The sequence below is a fragment of the Salmo salar genome, chromosome 12 (assembly GCF_965601325.2).
Source record: "Salmo salar chromosome 12, fSalSal1, whole genome shotgun sequence".
Taxonomy (NCBI): Eukaryota; Metazoa; Chordata; class Actinopteri; order Salmoniformes; family Salmonidae; genus Salmo; species Salmo salar.
Window position 1 is genome coordinate 47,476,086 of NC_138302.1, and position 18,399 is coordinate 47,494,484.

Below are 18,399 nucleotides of genomic sequence, written 5' to 3' on the forward strand. Positions count from 1 at the left end.
TGCAATTGAGCGCAGGAAATGCAGAAATTATAAAAGTGCTGAAATTTGTTTTGGTTGAAGTTGAATTGAACAGTATAAAACAAATCAGAATGGATAAAGACTCATTGATATCACTTAGAATGTATGCGTTACCACCCTAGGATCACTCACTACTCATAAAGCAAATGTAGAACTTTCATTATTCAAAAACTAAAAATATCGTCAAATACCGTCATACCGTCCAATTCTTTTTAAATACTGTGATATAATATTTTGGCCATATCGCCCAGCCCTACTTGAGACACTGTATCATTAACATACCCAGTAAAACTTCCTAAAAATAGCCAGAAACAATCTAAGATAAATTAAGAAATCTATCATTAATTGAAGTTTTTGCTGAGGAGGTCTTCATTCGCACAATTGTAGATATAACTAAGATGTTTGGTGAAATATTTTTCAAGCGAAAAAAATTTGCAGGAAAAGTAGTCTCCTCTCGTTGAATGACAACAAACATTTAATTGAAGAATCCTTACTGTTGACCACTCACAAAGGGGCATAGACGTTGACTACCGAACTTCAGCTTACCTCAAGAAAAAAATGTGCACTCGAACAGCCAAAAGAAACCCTGCCAAACACCAAAACTAACAAAAACTTTACAACATTTCTGCAAACTGTGTCGACTGGTAAGCATAGAGTAAGCTTTAGAATCCCTCATCGTACCACATATAGATTTCCATTACAGTTGTATGCTTAGAAAGTTAATTGAATCCTAATCTGTCAAAATAAACGTACATTTTGACACACCAGTGTTGGGGTAAAGAGAAAGAGTGTGAGCAGTTGCCAACTAACTGGAAGTAATTTCAGCTAGTTAGCTAACTAACCTGGCTAACTGTGGGGCAAAAACAATGTACAGTTAGTTAGCTATAACACTGCCCTGAGCTAGCAAACATGATGCTGCCACCTAAACTGGCAAGGCATTTCTAGGTAATGTTTACATTTTGATGTTTTGTCTGCACTTTCCAAGCATAGTGACATAAGTTACAGTTGAAACGCATTGTCGTGGAATGTGCTACTTACCCCAGCCATGTGGCAGCGGCCCAAGTGGGTCAAACTCTTTGTTTGCTGCAGCTATTTGCTGATCCTGGAGCTACAATGGAGAAACAAGGAGGTGAAATTAGCAGAGTTTACAGTACATGTGTTGAATAATGCTTCTTTACAATAGTAGAAGGGAGGGAACCTGTGTGGGTGTTGACAACTCACACCCTGTCGTATATGTAAGTATAAGAGGATTCTCTTTTCCCTTCCAGTATTGGCGAAAGGAATGTCCTTTGTTAACCTCTTGGGGCTAGGTGGGACGCTAGCGTGCCACCCGTGGTGCACTCCATCAACAGCAGGTGCATTTCAAGAGCGGCAAATTTGAATCCAAATAAATGTCAAAATTCAAATTTTTCAAAAATACAACTATGTTACACCATTTGAAAGATAAACATCTCCTTAATCTAACCATGTTTTACGATTTCAAAAAGGTTTTACGGCGAAAGCATAAATTTAGAGTATGTTAGGACAGTACATTTACAAGAGTTGTGTGTAATGTTTTGTCAAGTCAAAGACAGGGTCACCAAAACCATAAAACCAGCTAAAATGATGCACTAACCTTTTACAATCTCCATCAGATGACACTCCTAGGACATTATGTTAGACAATGCATGCATTTTTAGTTCTATCAAGTTGATATTTATATCCAAAAACAGCGTTTTACTATGGCATTGATGTTGAGGAAATCGTTTCCCTCCAATAACCGGCAGTCAAGTCAGCGTCACAAATTAAATAATTAAAATTAGAAAACATTGGTAAAATATTATATTGTCATTTAAAGAATTATAGATTTACATCTTTTGAACGCAATCAACTTGCCAGATTTAAAAATAACCTTACTGGGAAATCACACTTTGCAATAATCTGAGCACTGTGCCCAGAAAAATACGCGTTGCGATACAGACTAGACGTCATGTTGGGGAGATCTAAAATCGAAAATACTATGTAAATAATCCATTACCTTTGATTCTCTTCATCAGATGTCACTTCCAGGTATCACAGGTCCATAACGAATGTAGTTTTGTTCAAAAAAGCTCATCATTTATGTCCAAAAATCTCCGTCTCGTTAGCACATGATGTAAGCCAGCCGGACTTCTCGTCATGAACGAGGGGAAAAAATATATTTCCGTTCGTTCAAACATGTCAAACGTTGTATAGCATAAATCATTAGGGCCTTTTTTAACCAGAACATGAATAATATTCAAGGTGGACGAATGCATACTCTTTTATAACGTATTGGAACGAGGGTACCCAACATGAAGTAGCGCGCCAGGTGTCTAATGGGACATCACCGTTCCATGGCTCTTGTTCGGTCAGATCTCCCTCCAGAAGACTCAAAACACTTTGTAAAGGCTGGTGACATCTAGTGGAAGCAATAGGAAGTGCCAAAATATTCCTAAACCCCTGTGTTTTTCAATGGGATAGGTTTAAAGTCAATACAACACATCAGGTATCCACTTCCTGTCAGAAAATGTCTCAGGGTTTTGCCTGCCAAATGAGTTCTGTTATACTCACAGACACCATTCAAACAGTTTTGGAAACTTTAGAGTGTTTTCTATCCATATATAATAAGTATATGCATATTCTAGTTACTGGGTAGGATTAGTAACCAGATTAAATCGGGTACATTTTTTTTATCCAGACGTGCAAATGCTGCCCCCTAGACCCAACAGGTTAACAGACACCCGCCGAAACTCTAACACGTTAAAAAGTGAATAGTGGATCAATATTTCTAACATAAGAACGTGGGGAATTGTCAGAAATGATCTACAGAAAACAAATGTCATATAGGCTGTTATTTTGTGATGTTATAAAAACGTTTAGGATATACTGTAACTTGAAAAGTATACACACTATATGCACAAAGTTTTCATTCAATACGTTGGGCATATGAAAAATTATGAAAGTGTTTTTGTTAAGAGAGAGCTGATTAGCCCATCTTCAAAAGGACCAATCTTCCAGAACGAGTGAAAAAAAAATCCATGCTGTAGCTCTGTTCAAGACTACATGACAAGTCTTGGAGCCATGGGCAACTAAGGAGGACATTGTGACCTCTTGTGGACAATCCGATCCTTACAAGCGCGTCGAATGAATATCCAACGAACTACCTTTCCAGGGTGGCCCGGTTCCGAGAACTACGCGGCGGCATCCCACAAAAATACATTCATGATTTCTTACTCCAAGCGGGCAGCGGTTCATGTGCAAAGTATATGATTACTGTGAGAGTAGGTTCTAAATGTACCAAAGTATTATGTCTCTGTCCCTTTCTGCCCCCCCTCTCTCCATCTCTGTTGTAACAAACCGTCATATTATGTTAGTCCGCTAGGGACCTGTTTGCTTCGTATTAAGTTTCTAGTCAATAATCTATACTGTGTGTGTGTTTATCCTTTGTTATTATTTAGTTAGCTAATAAATACATAATTAAACCAATTTGTGTAGTGCTGAATCATACGTAAGGCTGGGGTTTTTGCAGATGCAAGGAGGATACAACGTTCAAAATGATAAGATGAGGTGATGATTAATAAATTGACTGTTATCAATATATATATATCTATTCTAGAGTTTAATTCGGGAGATGGTAACTCTTAAAACAACTTTTTCCGTGGTGCCCAAAATCCTAATGAGTTAATTGTTTTACACAATGAATTTAAAAATCGGGTAACAATGAAACATTGTTAGTTAGAGACAACAGTCCTCAGATTAATCAAGCTCATGTCACGACAGCAGCCCAATCCCAAATCCACCCCTAGACCCTATGCACTTGTGGAGATCTGAGATGATTTGGCAGGTGTTAGCAATTTGGTAATAGTTTCAACTTGCCACTTTGATAAGCTAGGAGGTTCTAAGGCTAAGTTTCACCATATTGCTTACACCTTTCAAATAATCTCAGATCTCCACAATTTAGGATTGTGCCAGTGCAGAGAAGTGAACAAGTGCACACTTTGGGAGGAAGAAGAGAGTATTGCAAGGTAGCCTGTGTCTTACCCCAAAAATGAACCTCTGGTTGAACTGCTGCATGGCCCCCTGCAGCTGGCTGCGCTGGTGCTGCCACTCCTCATAGTTGCGCACAGACTCCTGCGTGGGGCGCTGCCACGTGGTGGTCCGGGTGATGTGGTCCACGAAGTACACCCTGCCCATGGGGTCCACACGCCGCTCCCACCTACACGGGACAGGAGGGGAGAGGCGAGTGAATTTTGTATGGCGGCAAAATAATGAAGGCCCTGTATGAATAGTTCAGAAATAAGGATCCATTTCCAGTCCACCTTTCTTGAAGTAATCCCAGATCTGAAACGGTTGGATAGGTGTAAGTAATAGGGTGGTAACCTTGCTTACATCTATCCATTAACTTATACACCAAGTGTACAAAACATTAAGAACACCTTCCTAATATTGAGTTGCACCGCCCCTTTTGCCATCAATCAGCCTCAATTTGTTGGTGTATTGACTCTACAAAGTGTTGAAAGCATTCCACAGGGATGCTGGCCCACGTTGACCCCAATGCTTCCCACAGTTGTGTCAAGTTGGCTGGATGTCTTTTGGGAGGTGGACCATTCTTGAAAGACAGGAAACTGTTGAGCATGAAAACCCAGCAGCGTTGCAGTTCTTGACACCTACTATCGCCTGGCACCTACTATCATACCCCGTTAAAAGGCAATTAAATATTTTGTCTTGCCCATTCACCCTCTGAATGGCACACATACACCGCATGTCTCAATTGTCTCTAGGCTTAAAAATCCTTTAACCTGTCGTCTCCCCTTCATCCACACTGATTGAAGTGGATTTAACAAGTGACATCAATGATGGATCAGAGATTTCACCTGGATTCACCTGCCCAGTCTGTGTCGTGGAAAGAGCAGGTGTTCATAATGTTTTGTACACTCGGCGCACAGTGCCTTCGGAAAGTAATCAGCCGCCTTGACTTTTTACACTTGTTACTTTACAGCCTTATTCTAAAATGCAATAAATAAAAACCCTCAGCAATCTACACACAATACACCATAATGAAAAATGTAAACAGGTTTTTAGTTAATTGAAAAATTACAATTTAAAAAAAAAAACTGAAATAGCTTCAATAAGTACTCAGACCCTTTGCTATAAGACCTAAAATTGAGCTCAGGTGCATCCTGTTACCATTGATCATCCTTGAGATGTTTCTACAACTTGGAGTCCACCTGTGATAAATTCAATTGATTGGACATGATTTGGAAAATAAACACCTGTCTATCAAAGGTCCCACAGTTGACAGTGCATGTCAGATCAAAAACTAAGCCATGAGGTTGAAGGAATTGTCCGTAGATATCCGAGACAGGATTGTGTCGAGGCACAGATCTGGGGAAGGGTACCAAAACATTTCAGCAGCATTGATGGTCACCAAGAACACAGTGGCCACCATTCTTAAATGGAAGAAGTTTGGAACCACCAAGACTCTTCCAGGAGCTGGCCACCCAGCCAAACTAAGCAATCGGGGGAGAAGGGCCTTGGTCAGGGAGTTGACCAAGAACCTGATGGTCACTTTGACAGAGCTCCAGAGTTCCTCTGTGGAGATGGAAAAACCTTCCAGAAAGACAACCATCTCTGCAGCACTCCACCAATGCGGCCTTTATGGTAGAGTGGTCAGACGGAAGCCACTCCTCAGTAAAAGGCACATGACAGCGGCAATGGAGTTTGCCAAAAGGCACCTAAAGACGAGAAACAAGATTCTCTGGTCTGATGAAACCAAGATTGAACTATTTGGCCGAATGCAGAGTGTCATGTCTGGAGGAAATCAGGCACCATCCCTACAGTGAAGCATGGTGGCGGCAGCATCATGTTGTGGGGATGTTTTTCAGCGGCAGGGACTGGGAGACTAGACAGAATCGAGGGAAAGATGAACGGAGCAAAGTACAGAGAGATCCTTGATGAAAACCTGTTCCAGAGCGCTCAGGACCTCAGACTGGGGCGAAGGTTTACCTTCCAACAGGACAACGACCCTAAGCACACAGCCAAGACAACGCAGGAGTGGATTCGGGACAAGTGTCTGAATGTCTTTGAGTGGCACAGTCAGAGCCCGGACATGAACCCGATCAAACATCTCTGGAGAGACCTGAAAATAGCTGTGCAGCAACACTCCCCCATCCAACCTGACAGAGCTTGAGAGGATTTGCAGAGAAGAATGGGATAAACTCCCCAAATACAGGTGTGGCAAGCTTGTAGAGTCATACCCAAGAATACTCAAGGCTGTAATCGCTGCCAAAGGTGCTTCAACAAAGTACTGAGTAAAGGGTCTGAGTACTTATGTAAATGTAATATCTTGTTTTTTTATTTGTAATAAATTGGCAAACATTTCTAAAAACCTGTTTTTGCTCTGTTATTATGGGGTATTATGTGTAGATTGATGAGGGGGGGGGGGGAAATATTTAATACATTTTTGAACAAGGCTGTAACCGAACAACATTTTTAAGGAAACTAGACGTATGTCGCGGGTCACTACTACAAACGAGAGCCATTTGAACAGAAAAAATATATAAAAATTCAAAATGCATTTTTTGGCAGAAATGCCTTCTGGAACATGTGAAATTTCATGTGCCTTAATAACAAACGTGTATGCCATCTGTAAATCTGAATTAAATTGTTAAAATTCGGAGCCTAGTTGGTTTAGCCACAGAACAAAAAAAAAAAACTTCCCGCTAGCCATGATTGGCTGAGATAATGAGTGGGCTGGACATGCCGAGCTGAGTTCGGATTGTTCTGCCATATAGCACACTTCTGTCTATTTGAGCTTGTCAGTGTGTGTAGGTAAACCTAACACAGCTTTTTTTATTTAAATATATTGCTTAGTAGAACTGTATAAATCAAATCAAATTTTATTTGTCACATGTGCCCGAATACAACAGGTGTAGACCTTACCGTGAAATGCTTACTTACAAGCCCTTAACCAACAATGTAGTTCAAGAGAGTTAATAAAATATTTCTTAAATAAACTACGGTACATTTTTTTAATCCAATCAAAAAGTAACAACCCATTTACATAAAAAAGTTATATACAGGGGGTTGCTCTACATTTTCTGGAGGTATTAGAGTATGATAGCTAAGGAGATGGAAAAAACATCTGTCTCCGGATTACATCTTCAAACTAAGGGCAACCATGGCAACCGTGACAGGGAGAAGCGTCCAACCATCCAGAAGCGGCGCTCTTAGTGGCCGGGGACTTGAATGCAGGCAAACTTAAATCAGTTTGACCAAATTTTTATCAGCATGTCAACAAGAGGTAAAATATATAATTTAAAAAAACTCTAAACCACCTTTACTCCACACACAGAGATGCATACAAAGTAGAGGTCAACCGATTAATTAGGGCCGATTTCAAGTTTTCATAACAAATCGGTAATCTGTATTTTTGGCCGCCGATTTTTTGGGGGGAGACATATTTTTTTACACCTTTATTTAACTAGAACACATTCTTATTTTCAATGACGGCCTAGGAACGGGGGTTAACTGCCTTGTTCAGGGGGGGATTCGGGGATTCGCTTCCGGTTACTAATCCAATCCAACGCACGAGGAGCCTGCATGGCAGGCTGACTACTTGTTACGTGAGGGCAGCAAGAAGCCAAGGTAAGTTGCTAGCTAGCATTAAATGTATCTTATAAAAAACGATCAATCTTAACATAATCACTAGTTAACTACACATGGTTGCATATAATCGATGTGGTGCCTGTTCATTTCGTGACAAAATTTCAAAATATTCCATTACCGTACTTCGAAGCATGTCAAACGCTGTTTAAAATCAATTTTATGCGATTTTTCTCGTAAAATAGCGATAATATTCCAACCGGGCGACGTTGTATTCATTCAAAGACTGAAAGAACAAAATGGAGAAGTCAGCATGAACGCGCATCTCCAGTGTCACTGCCCTCAGCCTGACCAGTAACAAACAGAGCTGCTGTACTTAGCCCAGAGACTGCAGACATCTCATTACACTTTCTGGCGCCTTCTGAGAGCCAATGGAAGCCTTAGAAAATGTCACATTACAGCACAGATGCTGTATTTTCAATAGAGAGGCTAAAGAAGGACAATAAACTGTCAGACAGGGCACTTCCTGTATGGAATCTTCTCAGGTTTTGGCCTGCCATATGAGTTCTGTTATACTCACAGACACCATTCAAACAGTTTTAGAAACTTTAGAGTGTTTTCTATCCAAATCGACAAATTATATGCATATTCTCGTTTGGGAATGGGATTGATTTGAAGAAATTTGGCTTAATTAAGTTGATTATTATTATGGTGTTTCTATTCCAAAAAAAACGAAAAACTCTGGGTTTCCGTGAGGATGGAATGGAAAATATTGCGTGGTGGTCGGGAGTTTGTTAGAGCATAAGTGGATTGGAGAATTCTAAATTAATATCTAAGGGGCATAAGATTTCCACAACCTAATTGTAGTGTAACCAATACTAATTTCACCTATGGTAGGCCTACAGTACATCTAAAATATTTTTATCAATGACGTGACTCTCACCCAATAATTACATTTAGAGGATTGGAGGACTCTAAATTAACCTCTCTTGGGTAGGGGGCAGTATTTTCACGTCCGGATGAAAAGCGTGCCCAAAGTAAACTGCCTGTTACTCAGGCCCAGAAGCTAGGATATGCATATAATTGGTAGATTTGGATAGAAAACACTAAAGTTTCTAAAATTGTGTCTGTGAGTATAACAGAACTGATATGGCAGGCAAAACCCAGAGGACAAACATACCAACAACAACAAAAAATTCAGCCAACCACTATTTTCAATGGCTTGCAGTTCCTAGGGCTTCCACTAGATGTCAACAGTCTTTAGAAAGAGTTTCAGGCTGGTTGTTGGAAAAATGAGCCAGAAATTGTAGATTTTCTAAGTGGCTCCCATTTTGGCTTGTAGTGTTTCCAAGCGCGTGAATGAGAGTGCGGTCTTTGGTATTTTTCTCCGGTAAAGACAATAACGATTCTCCATCTTAAATGTAATTGTTTATTTACATATTAGGGTACCTGAGTTTTGGAAAAGTTTATTAGTAACGTTTGGGATTTTGGATGCATTTTGATGAAGGGAAACTGGGTGGATTATTGACTGAAGCGCACCAGCTAAACTGAGGTTTTATAGATATAAAGAATGACATTATCGAACAAAAGGACCATTTGTGATGTAACTTGGACCTTATGGAGTGCCAACAGAAGAAGATCAAAAGGTAAGGCATTTTTTATATCACTATTTCTGACTTTATATCCTTTTCATGGTTTTGTATGCAGGGCGTTATCCTCAGATAATCGCATGGTGTGCTTTCGCTGTAAAGCCTTTTTGAAATTTGACACAGCGGCTGGATTAACAAGAAGTTAAGCTTTATTTTGATGTATTACACTTGTGATTCTTATGAAAGTTAAATATTGATAATTCTGTAGTTTGAATTTCGCACTCTGCAATTTCACCGGATGTTGGCCAGGTGGGACGCTACCATCTCACCTGCCCATAAGAAGTTAATATTTAAGGGTCATTTTCTGTTAGGATCTGTGAAAGATATCTAAGGGGCTTTTACACAATTCAAAGTGAATTAATAAATCGCTTTGTTTAAAATGTAACGATATTTGGAAATTTCATTTTCATTTAAGCTAGAGTGAGTGAGAAAAAAGCCATTCTTGAACATCGGGTGAGACATTCTCACTAATTTATAAATAAATCCAGTTCGTTATTTTGAATTATTTATTTCTGAAGAAACCTAACTTGATTATTAAGCAGACATCACTTGCTTATATTCAGTCAACACATACAGTTGAAGTCAGAAGTTTACATACACCTTAGCCAAATACATTTAAAAACTCAGTTTTTCACAATTCCTGACATTTAATCCAAGCAATAATTCCCTGTCTTAGGTCAGTTAGTATCACCACTTTATTTTAAGAATGTAAATGTCAAAATAATAGTTCAGAAAATTGTACATTTCAGCTTTTATTTCTTTCATCACATTCCCAGTGGGTCAGAAGTTTACATACACTCAATTAGTATTTGGTAGCATTACATTTAAATAGTTTAACTTGGGTCAAACGTTTCGGGTAGCCTTCCACAAGCTTCCCACAACAAGTTGGGTGAATTTTGGCCCATTCCTCCTGACAGAGCTGGTGTAACTGAGTCAGGTTTGTAGGCCTCCTTGCTCACACACGCTTTTTCAGTTCTGTCTACAAATTTTCTATAAGATTGACGTCAGGGCTTTGTGATGGCCACTCCAATACCTTGACTTTGTTGTCCTTAAGCCATTTTTCCACAACTTTGGAAGTATGCTTGGGGTCATTGTCCATTTGGAAGACCCATTTGCAACCAAGCTTTAACTTCCTGACTGATGTCTTGAGATGTTGCTTCAATATATCCACATAATTTTCCCTGGCTTTTTTATGGCGGTTTTGGAGCAGTGGCTTCTTCCTTGCTGAGCGGCCTTTCAGGTTGTGCCAATGTAGGACGCATTTTACTGTGGATATAGATACTTTTGTACCGGTTTCCTCCACCATCTTCAGAAAGCGTCTTCCTGAGCGGTATGACGGCTGTGTGGTCCCATGGTGTTTATACTTGTGTAGTATTGTTTGTACAGATGAACATGGTACCTTCAGGCGTTTGGAAATTCCTCCCAAGGATGAACCAGACTTGTGGAGGTCTACAATTTATTTTCTGAGGTCTTGGCTGATTTCTTTTGATTTTCCCATGATGCTAAGCAAAGAGGCACTGACTTTGAAAGTAGGCCTTGAAATACATCCACAGGTACACCTCCAATTGACTCATATTATGTCAATTAGCCTAGCAGAAGCTTCTAAAGCCATGACATAATTTTCTGGAAATTTCCAAGCTGTTTAAAGGCACAGTCAACTTAGTGTATCTAAACTTCTGACCCACTGGAATTGTGATACAGTGAATTATAAGTGAAATAATCTGTCTGTAAACCATTGTTGGAAAAATTACTTGTGTCATGCACAAAGTAGATGTCCTAACCGACTTGCCAAAACTATAGTTTGTTAAAAAGAAATGTGTGGAGTGATTGAAAAACTAGTTAATGACTCCAACCTAAGTGTATGTAAACTTTTGACTTCAACTGTACATCTTAAGAATATCATGGAATATAATTGAACATTTCCGTTTCTCCATGCTTGCCTCAAAACAGTGCGAAACAGTGCTGAAATAGATGTCCACAGTGGGAAGGCTATATATAACGATATTTTTCTAATAATGATGCTGTACAGCGTGACCATGTGTTAGAAATAGTATTTTCCAGTAAGCAACAATTTGTTTGCCTTCATTAGACAACTTTGTTACAATATTTCTGTAATTCAGTGATATTTATTCCCATAGTAATTCGTTATGGATCCATAACTAAATCAACATCTGCATTTTGAAAGAGTGTTTTTAATCATTATTTTATTAACGAAAGCATGAAGATGCTGATGAAGAAATGCAGTACTGTACCTTATATGCTTTTATATTTGGATAATAAAGCATTTAGAAGATATAAGCCACCTGCATTTGTTTATTATACTGTGCAGTCTGACAAGTAAACATAACCTACAACACATACTGTAGTAAACATGGGAAAGTGCCTAATTCCTTACATAAGGGAGAGCAGGCCATGTCCAGACTTTCTCGGGGACCTGAAGTACCTTCAATAATGGCTGTACTAGAGAATGCGGGTACGTGGGAGACTGGGGTTCTATTCCCCGATGGGGAGGAAGGAGTAGGCTGTCCTTGTAAATAAGAACTCTCCGCCAATAATTACATATAGAGGATTGCAGGAATCTAAATTAAAACCAAAAGCCACCTCACGGGTCTCAAACCTGCATCTGTAGCAACTCATTTTGCACTGCGAGAGCCCCCATCCACTCCGGAGCTCCCATCCAAAGAGTATCAAAAATACAGAGAGGTGTTGTAAAAGGTATATTGTCCTGCTAATGGCCCATTGTAATACTATGCATGGTGTCCAGGTCAGGATAACCAAAACATTTCTTTATTAAAAGACTATTCAGAAAAAACGTTGTTACTTATTTATTTTGATCCAAAGCTATGAATAAGTGAGTCACTCAGCTTTATGTAGGTGCTGCTATATGACTGTGTCATCAACTTGATAATATATAACGATATTTGAGGTTATTTCCTTTTCAAATAAACAAAAGAGAGCGATTGTAACCTCAATAAGAGCCAAAACATTAATTTCTGTTTTTAGAGGGAGAGAAAGCTGGGCCAATTGTGCGCAGGAAGGCCAAAATATAGCTCTACTAATAGCCATAATGGCGCTGTACAACATGACCGTGTGTTTGAAAGAGTATTTTCCAGTAAGCAACAATTTGCTTACCTTCATAAGACAACTTTGTTCCAATATTTCTGTAATTCACTGATATTTATTCAGTCATTTCTAATGGATCCTTAACTACATAAACATCTGCATTTTGAAAGAGTATTTATCATTTTATTAACGATAGCATAAAAATGTTAATTTAGAAATACTGTACTGCTGTTTTGAGTTAGAAATGTAACACTTATGCATCGAATACATTGCAGGTAGGGGGATGTTCACACCTACAGTAGCCGGGCTATAAAAAAAAAGTCTATTGTCCTGCTAATGGTTTACAAGTGTTTGAAAACCTGTTTTCAAAATGCCACCAGCTGTCCATCACTACTGTAAATAAAAACACAGCATCTTGTTTACTGTAACCACAAGATCACAAATAATTTGTTTGGGATTCATTTGATTAATATTATGGTGTTTCTATTCCAAGGAAAACAAAAAACCCTCTGGGTGTCCGTTAGGATGGAACGGAAAATATGGAGCTGTACAACATGATGGTCGGGAGTACAGAACTGGGCTATTTAGCTAAAGAATCCAGTGTCCTGCGGGAGACCGGGGTTCATTTCCCCGACGGGGAGGAAGGAGTAGGCTGTCCTTGTAAATAAGAATTTGTTCTTAATTAACTGACTTGCCTAGTTAAATAAAGGTTACACTAAGAGCATAACATTTCTACACCCTAATATTCAAATTCTAGTCTAACCAATACCCAAACAGAGATTCAGTGAAAATAAAAATCTAATTGATTCATCAAGACCAGTCCCAATGCTTGTGCGAAACAGTGCCAAAATAGTTGTAGGCTATTGCTTCTAACTTCAATATGCTCTTTAAATAAATAAGACCTACACCACTTTTAACAGCACATTACTCAACACGTCTACGGTAGGCCTACAGTATATCAAAAAATATAACGTGACTCTCCGCCAATAACTACATAGAGGATATTTCTGTAGTAATTCGTTATGGATCCATAACTAAATAAACATCGCCATTTTGAAAAGAGTATTTTTATCATTATTTTATTAATAAAAGCATAAAGATGCCATTATTAGTTACATTGTTTTAGTTTGAACGTGCAGACTGGCACTAAGAACAGAACAGCAGAAACGTTTCCCTAGTCAGCGCCATTATTAGTGCAATGTCCCTTAAATATTTTGGAGATGATTTCATTTTCAAATAACGTAAAATGACTGAGAAAAAGGACATTCTTGAACATGGGTTGAGACATTGTTACTAGTTTGTAAATAAAGCCAGTTTGTTATTTAGAATTATTTATTTTTGTTTTTAGAGGGAGAAAAACCAAAAACCTACAGTCATCTCATGGGTCTCCCATTCGAGGCAGGCATGGGTATTGAACCAGCATCTGTAGCAACACAGCTTGCACTGCTATGCAGTGTCTTAGACCGTTGCGCCACTCAGGCGTTGTACAACGTGACCGGTCAGGATAGGCCTACAGTACTACAGTAAGAGCAAAATAATCCTAACAAAATAAAATAATAAAAACCTTAGTGTAACAGTTTTAGTAAGTAATACTGAAGTCGTGCACAAATATCAGTTTCTATCTAGGTTTATGTCGCCCATTCACTTTGACACACAGTAGGACCCAAAAGCATAATCAGTGCTCTAACTCCCCCTTGTGCTGGTCTGGAGTAATGAAGTGGTGACACAGGGTATGTATATTAAACCACAAATTACCTCTAAGTCCCGCGGCGTAAGCTGGCAACTTTTAAAGTAGGAACCACTGTACCCCCAAGCCATAAGACTGCTGAACAATTAATCAAATGGCCATCCAGACTATTTACATTGAACCCCCCCCACTTTGTTTTGGACAACGCTGCTACTTGCTGTTTATTATCTATGCATAGTCACTTCACCCCTACCTACATGTACAAATTACCTCAACTAACCTGTACCCCCGCACACTGACTCGGTACCCCCCTGTATATAGCCTCGTTATTGTTATTTTATTGTACTTTTTATTATATTTTACTTGGTAAATATTTTCTTCTTCAACTGCACTGTTGGTTAAGGGCTTGTAAGTAAGCATTTCACAGTAAGGTCTACACTTGTTGTATTCGGCACATGTGACAAATAAAGTTTGATTTGATGTATATGGATAAGATCGCCTAGTCAGCTACATTTTCAGATATGAAATGTTTCAAATTTTTACAAAGTCGTTTTCATTTCAAGTTAAAGTGTACTGTTAGCTAGCAAGCTAACTGGCCCGCTAGCTAACGTTACATGTACGATTTTATTATTCGTATCTCAGAGCCATTTGCTTCGCTAGTTATAGCCTAATGTTAGCTAGCTAACATTGAACTTGGTTGGTTAGCTACCTGCACATTCATGCAGGGTAGTAACGTTATGAGTTGTGATTATGGTTCATTGTTTCGCTAGCTAGCTACATGTCTTAACAAAAGACTCCACTATGCAAGTGTCCATTTTAATAAAATGTCACTGTGACAACCGTTAGCCAGCAAGCTTGGGTGCTTAACTACTGTTGTTAGGACAGAAAGCTCAGATCAACCCTTAAAGAGATTGGTGGAGCTAAAGCTTAAGAGGGTGTGGACGATGCTGAATGGGTGTAGACAAAGGAGAGCTCTCCAGTAGGTACCAAGACATTCAAAAGGCAGTCGGTCAAAACTTAGCTCAAAGAAATAAGTAGGGAAGTAGGGAATATCAGCCCTGTATTACAACATTCATTTAGCATTACAACTGAGCTACAACTGGTAACATGCAACATTCCTAGTGCCACATGATGTCACACTAGTAGTCGTATCCTCTTTGTGCAGGCGCTCTACTGAAACTAATTTAACCAAAATTATTTTCCACTGTACTTTAACACTTTTTTAATACAGCTTAACATACACATTAGTTACTGTAATCCAAAATACATTGGTTACTTTTCAAAGAGTAGGCTCAGTTATACACTACTGCCGTATGGAAGTCAAACATACAGTATATGAAAAATGAAATAAGGATTTGATGAATAAAGTATATGTTTCATAAGCGTTACGTTACCCAGAGGGGAGAGACTCTGGTCGGTCCCATGTTGTCCTCTTCTCAATGTGATCCACGAAATACATGCGGCCATTCTGGTCCACCCTCTGCTCCCAGCTTCATACAAAACACATAGAACAGTCAGCAACTACATTTGACGGGGAACAGGCTTGCACAAATGTAATCGTAATACCTAAAATAATGTTAAGTTCCTCATAAAAAGCATAGCAAAAATGTGGTTTCACATTCATTGAAATTTCAAAGAATATTATTACTAGCAACTGACGTATATTTTACTACTTATACTTTGTAACTACCCACGTTATGCATTATACAATAGGGATACTGGTGCTTATGTAACAACAAACTAACGCTGACTACAGTAAATCCATTATCTTTTTTGACTGACTGTCAAACGAGTGAGAAATCTCTCAAGTCCCATCTACTGGCGGTTGAGAGGTTGTTTGAAATATCAAAATGAAGTGTCAACCGTTATTCATAACCAACGTGGCGTTAAACATTTATTTAACCTTTATTTAACTAGGCAAGTCCGTTAAGAACAAATTCTTATTTACAATGACGGCCTACCCCGGACGACGCTGTGCCATTTATGTGCCGCCCTATGGGACTCCCAATCACATCCGGATGTGATAAAGCCTGAATCTTTTACATGATGCATGTACACAGCGTGGGGATATATTGCACGAAACATACAATAGGCTATATAAGAAATACAGTCAACTCCTGACATATGCAATAGCTTGGTTGGTGAATATGTGCATTAAAGCGAAGGAATGACGCTACAGAACACGAACGCACGCGCACATTTTCAATAGACGGAGCTGGTCAGGGCTTTTTTTGTTTTGTTCTTTCTCATTATAACATCTGGTTAGGCATCTATGAGTCCCCTTACCCTGGAGGCAGTGGGCCGTTAGGGATGACTCGGGGGGGCCCACCGGCTGGGGGTGCACCGGCTGGTGCCCCGATGGCCGGGGGGGCGCTGGCTGCCTGTGGGGGTGCAGCTCTGTTCTCCTGAGGGGTATCTGAGGAGGCACCGCTGGCCGAGGCCAGGGACGAGCCGTATGAAGCCGGGGGCTCACTCACCTCGCTATGGGTAGAGCTGCTGGAGGAGGCTGGACGGAGGAGAGACGGTTAGCTGTGGTCGCTAGTAGGAGATGCTGATGAGAATCTAGTAAATAAGGCTAAAAAGGTTACTAGAACGAATATCTGTGTTGAATACCATATCTGGCCAGCACTTATCTCTTTCAATTTCACAAAATGGCATGAATAGTGAATGGCATGAAAACATGACAGTTTCATTACATGAGAACGCAATAAATGGACATGGCATTAGCATGTCAACGCAGGAAAGGAATATCTTTCAATAGTTCTGTTAGAGAATTCTATGTTCATCTATTGTATTACTATGGTTTTACTTTTTCTATAGTATGGCTATGGTATTGCTGTGGTATTTCTACCGTATATATCTAGGGTAATACTATGGTATTTCTACAGTATTTTTTAGCGTGGTGCCCACCTGGGGAAGCGGCTGGTCTGCGGGGGGTGGGTGGGGGAGGCCGTGCAGGTCTGGGGGGCCGTGTGGACTTGGAGCCCCCTGGGGATGGGGCAGGAGAACCCATGCTGTTGACCGTGTGGCCGTTGGGGACGATGACCCAGTCCTCTGTGGAGTCACTGGAGGGGGACGTGTCCCTGCTGGATCTGGGTGGTATGTTATCACTAAAAGTCAAAAGATAGAAACAAAAGTAACATAGCCAATGGCTCCTCGTCCTTTTTCAACATATACTTCTTTGATGTTTTGGCTGTAATGTAAGCCAGGTAGTGCCTATTACTTTTTACTTCCCTTAGTGCCATTTTCTTTTGTGATCAACCTTTTTATTTACTTATACTACTACTACTTTTAATTTTACAATATACACATACCAGAGGATCACATCACTGACATCAGCAATTATGACACTAAAAAAGTACTTTTATGAAAGCAATATAAATATTTACATACTGTCAAGTGTTAATGTCATGTAAAAGAAAATGTCCTCCCCTCTCTCCCTTACCAAGAATGTAAATTAAGTAGGATTAAGAATTGTTAAGATTTGTCCTTTGTTTAGATAATTGCAATCAGCAAGCAGTTATCCGGACTTCCAAGACTATATCGATATAGTATTGAACAAAATGCAACTGATATCGATATAGATTTTCCATATCGGTGCCCATATCTAGTATTCACATTGGGAAGATATGCTACTTTGACTGAGTAATATTACAAAACAGTATTTTGCTGACTCAATAGCTTAAGGACATTTGCAAAAATTGTCAAAAGTAGGTTTGTTCACTTGAAGAACTTACAGAAGACATAAAACAATTGTTAGAAAATATTTTTGAAGTATAAAAACACAATACCTGTTGACACTATCTCCGTTCTGTCTCACCTCCCCGTTTGGAACAGCAACTGTTGAAATGTTTTTAAAAATCAAAACAAAGAATACTATTCTGAGGGGAGAAATAGAAGAATACAATTCTGAGGGGAGAAATAGATCACATTCAATCCAGGGAAACATATTAAAGGGATAGTTCACCCAAATTACATACTGGTTTCCTTTCCCTCTAAGCTGTCCATTGACAAAGTATGACAGCAATTCATGCTTTGATCAGGCCGCTGTTTCAAATGCTAACTTTTTAGCATTTGTGGCACAAATCCAATGCAAGTCAATGGCACCTACACTACCAGTCAAAAGTTTTAGAACACCTACTCATTGAAGGGTTTTTCTTTATTTTTTACTATTTTCTACATTGTAGAATAATAGTGAACGCATCAAAACTATGGAATCATGTAGTAACCCAAAACAAAAAGTGTTAAACAAATCTAAATGTATTTCATATTTGACATTCTTCAAATACCACCCTTTGCCTTGATGACAGCTTTGCACACTCCTGGCATTCTCTCAACCAGCTTCATGAAATAGTCACCTGGAATGCATTTCAATTA

At 39.3% G+C, this 18,399-nt stretch overlaps 1 protein-coding gene across 2 annotated transcripts in view; it reads right to left on the bottom strand.

Moving 5' to 3' along the window:
* Positions 1 to 18,399, bottom strand: part of LOC106565280 (E3 ubiquitin-protein ligase Itchy) — a 73,806-nt gene that overhangs the window by 34,355 nt on the left and 21,052 nt on the right. For both annotated transcript variants that reach the window (XM_045691403.2, XM_014132219.3), the window contains exons 6-11: positions 17,814 to 17,862; positions 16,933 to 17,132; positions 16,309 to 16,528; positions 15,417 to 15,512; positions 4,060 to 4,234; positions 1,057 to 1,126 (exon numbers count right to left, since the gene is read on the bottom strand). In XM_045691403.2, the coding sequence (XP_045547359.1) occupies positions 1,057 to 1,126; positions 4,060 to 4,234; positions 15,417 to 15,512; positions 16,309 to 16,528; positions 16,933 to 17,132; positions 17,814 to 17,862 (810 nt within the window). The remainder of the gene's footprint in view (positions 1 to 1,056; positions 1,127 to 4,059; positions 4,235 to 15,416; positions 15,513 to 16,308; positions 16,529 to 16,932; positions 17,133 to 17,813; positions 17,863 to 18,399) is intronic.